At 38.6% G+C, this 2,752-nt stretch overlaps 1 protein-coding gene across 1 annotated transcript; it reads left to right on the top strand.

The window, feature by feature from the left end:
• Positions 1 to 222: 222 nt before the first annotated feature.
• Positions 223 to 1,650, top strand: LOC145225476 (uncharacterized). The gene is made up of 2 exons (XM_080092186.1): positions 223 to 496; positions 586 to 1,650. Exon 2 carries the CDS (start codon positions 606 to 608, stop codon positions 1,512 to 1,514), a length of 909 nt encoding a protein of 302 aa, XP_079948312.1. The 5' UTR covers positions 223 to 496; positions 586 to 605; the 3' UTR covers positions 1,515 to 1,650.
• Positions 1,651 to 2,752: the final 1,102 nt, after the last annotated feature.

The raw sequence follows: 2,752 nt of genomic DNA on the forward strand, positions 1-2,752 counted from the left end.
TAAAATCAAGTTGTTTTATTGCACTCCTCTGTTACGTTAAATAGACTGTTACACCATAAAGGCATACGGAACAAAAAATAGGCCATTGTAAAAGCCGACCTAATCAGAAACGACAGTCAAAGTTGCGCACGCAAACTCGTGACAGCTTGCTCCCCGAAAAACTGCTATTAACCTCGTGTTAAAGATTAACGTTGCACTTTGTGCCTGCAACAAAGGCACTGCCGCCGCTGCATTGCAATCTGTTGCGTTACTTGCGTTCGCACACAGACTCGCGTCAGCTTATTTACATTGAGTGTTATCCTGTTGTGTTTTAGAAAGAATCAAGGTCGCGGAACTTAGGTTTAATTGATTGAAACGTTTGGAAGTTTTATCTGTGGAATTTGAGCAGTATCACAATAAGTTTACGGAATGCCTCTCATTTTGGTGCAAACACCACCTATTTTAGAAGATTTATTCATGTACTATGTAGACTCTATAACTGCTACATCAAACAAAAGTAATGTTTTTGAACTTTAAAAGTATTAGCACTATGATGTGATTGTGATCGCCTTCCATGACTGCAAAGCTATTTTTCCTTTTAAATAGGCAAGTGATAAGTGAGGAAAATGGATCGAACGTTTTTTATCCACGACTCGTCTTTGCTTCAAAGTGAAAGCGACGATCCTCTTTTAGCCATCAGGTCTTTCATTTCTCCCAAACCAATGAACAGCGGAGAGAAGTGCGTGTTATGCGGAAGTCTTGTCACACTATTTGACAGCGTTACGACAATTACTGGTTCAGTGCCACGAAAAATTACCTTACAAAACCAAGTGTTCGCTATAGCTCGAGTGGAGAGTCAAATTACTTTGGCATTAAGCTGCACCTTAGAGTCCAAGGAAGATCCTGTCGCTTTGCTTGACATGCTTATCGAAATCGTACAACTGCGGTTTTCTTCGTTTTCGTCGCTACTGCGGTTCTGGTCTGAAGGACAAATAAGCGACGACCTGTTGAACATTTTGGCGCATACCGAAAAACTTGTGCCCATTGACAACGACTTTGAAATGCACATGAAGAGCTCGATATTTATGGAGAACTGTATGACCAACTATAGCCACATTGGTTCGTGTATTTTGTTTCGTGAGGATATAGTACACAGCCATTTCGACACACGCACAACCAAACTCATTGTTGCGGCATCCTATTTTCCTAATTACAATTCTGAAACTGTTAAAACTGAACTCTCTAATTTAACCTGGTTTACTGTGTTTGTTCGGAAAAATATTTTTCAAAACATTGGTTGCTTCGATGCAAACACGGAGAAAAATTTGTCTCTAAACCCTGAGATTTCTGATGACACCGATGAGAATGAACACATTTCTTTAATACTTGCGTGTTTATGTGTGAATCAATTGGCAATGCTTATGCTATGTCCGGTCGGCGGTTTTAGTCCTGAAACTACGCAGAAATTGGAAAAAGAGTTGGTGGCTCTGGATCGCCAACTAGCGATAAAAGTTCTTTTAGATGAAGCAGAATAAAATTTAGTTGATCGTCTAATTTTGACACTTTCTAAGCTACTTTTTGTCAAAAATTTGATTTGTAGGCCTATTCCTTCGCGTTCTTTTGATCTGTTTGTTAAAAGCATCTTTTTGAAATATAAATTGTAAGCAGTCATTTCTGTTTGTTTGTTTTTCATGTATGTTATCATTTTAGCTTTATCTTTCCACTATAAATCTAGGTAGTTTGCTGGTCGGTTATAGTCGTAATATTACAAAGTACAAAAGCTCATTACAGTTTAATCCCTATTACGTTTGGTAATGAAAACTTGCCTGTAAAACCCTTTAAGTCTCGACTGCCGGAAAGCACGAGCCGTTTCCCGGATTATCCGTGCAATATGTGCGGGGATTAAACGACGCATAAACAAATACTGTTGAGACATTTTGCATACATCCCAGGAAGAAACTTGGCGTCTTGTGCACCCGTTAATCTTATTTAAATCAGACCACTAGTCTATGTGCTGTTCATAATCGTATAAATGTACGTAATTTCAGCATAATCCTAAGAAAACCGAATTCATTTTGGTAAAGTTGTGGAGCAGACCTAAGAGTTGTGGAGCAGGCCAGTGAAGTAACGCGTAATCGAGTATAATGTAAAGAATTAGCCTAATTGTGATTAAACAAACCAAATATTTAATGTCTACGTTCGTAATTGGAAACAGTCTCTTTTAAAACTTGATTTGATTAGGTTTTCTCTTTCAACATTAAGATTGAGAGGATACTTAAAATTAACCGTGTCTGTGGTATTTTTCCAGCCTGCAAAAATACAAATTCTCGTTCTGGGCGTCGTCGCACGAGCGTGGGAAAGAAAAAAGGCATGCAACGCGGAAGTCTCGTGCCATATGATCGGCTCAGCTGTGCGACTTGTCTCGTCTGGTTAAATGTGTTATTTTGGTTCTTGACTGTTGCAGGGGATCGTGCGTCGTGGACATGTGAAGGGCGTGCTGAGCTGTTAGGTTATAGACAAAGGTCATTTATACAGTTGTTGTGTAACGCTGCTGTTGTTCAATTTCTCAGCTTAATTGAAACAATTCCATTTATGTGAGTGACATTGGGTTTGTTACTAGCTTTATGCATAAAGCTATATAGTATTCTATATTTGTACAGTTATTGGCAACAGAATAACTGGATTTTTAAATAAACTGTCCACCATTTGGAAAATGTTCTTCAGCTATGAAGGATAGTTTTTTAGCAAAGGCATGATTTTGTAAAATACCGGT

The sequence above is a fragment of the Phallusia mammillata genome, chromosome 4, assembly GCF_965637545.1.
Source record: "Phallusia mammillata chromosome 4, kaPhaMamm4.hap1.1, whole genome shotgun sequence".
Lineage (NCBI taxonomy): Eukaryota > Metazoa > Chordata > Ascidiacea > Phlebobranchia > Ascidiidae > Phallusia > Phallusia mammillata.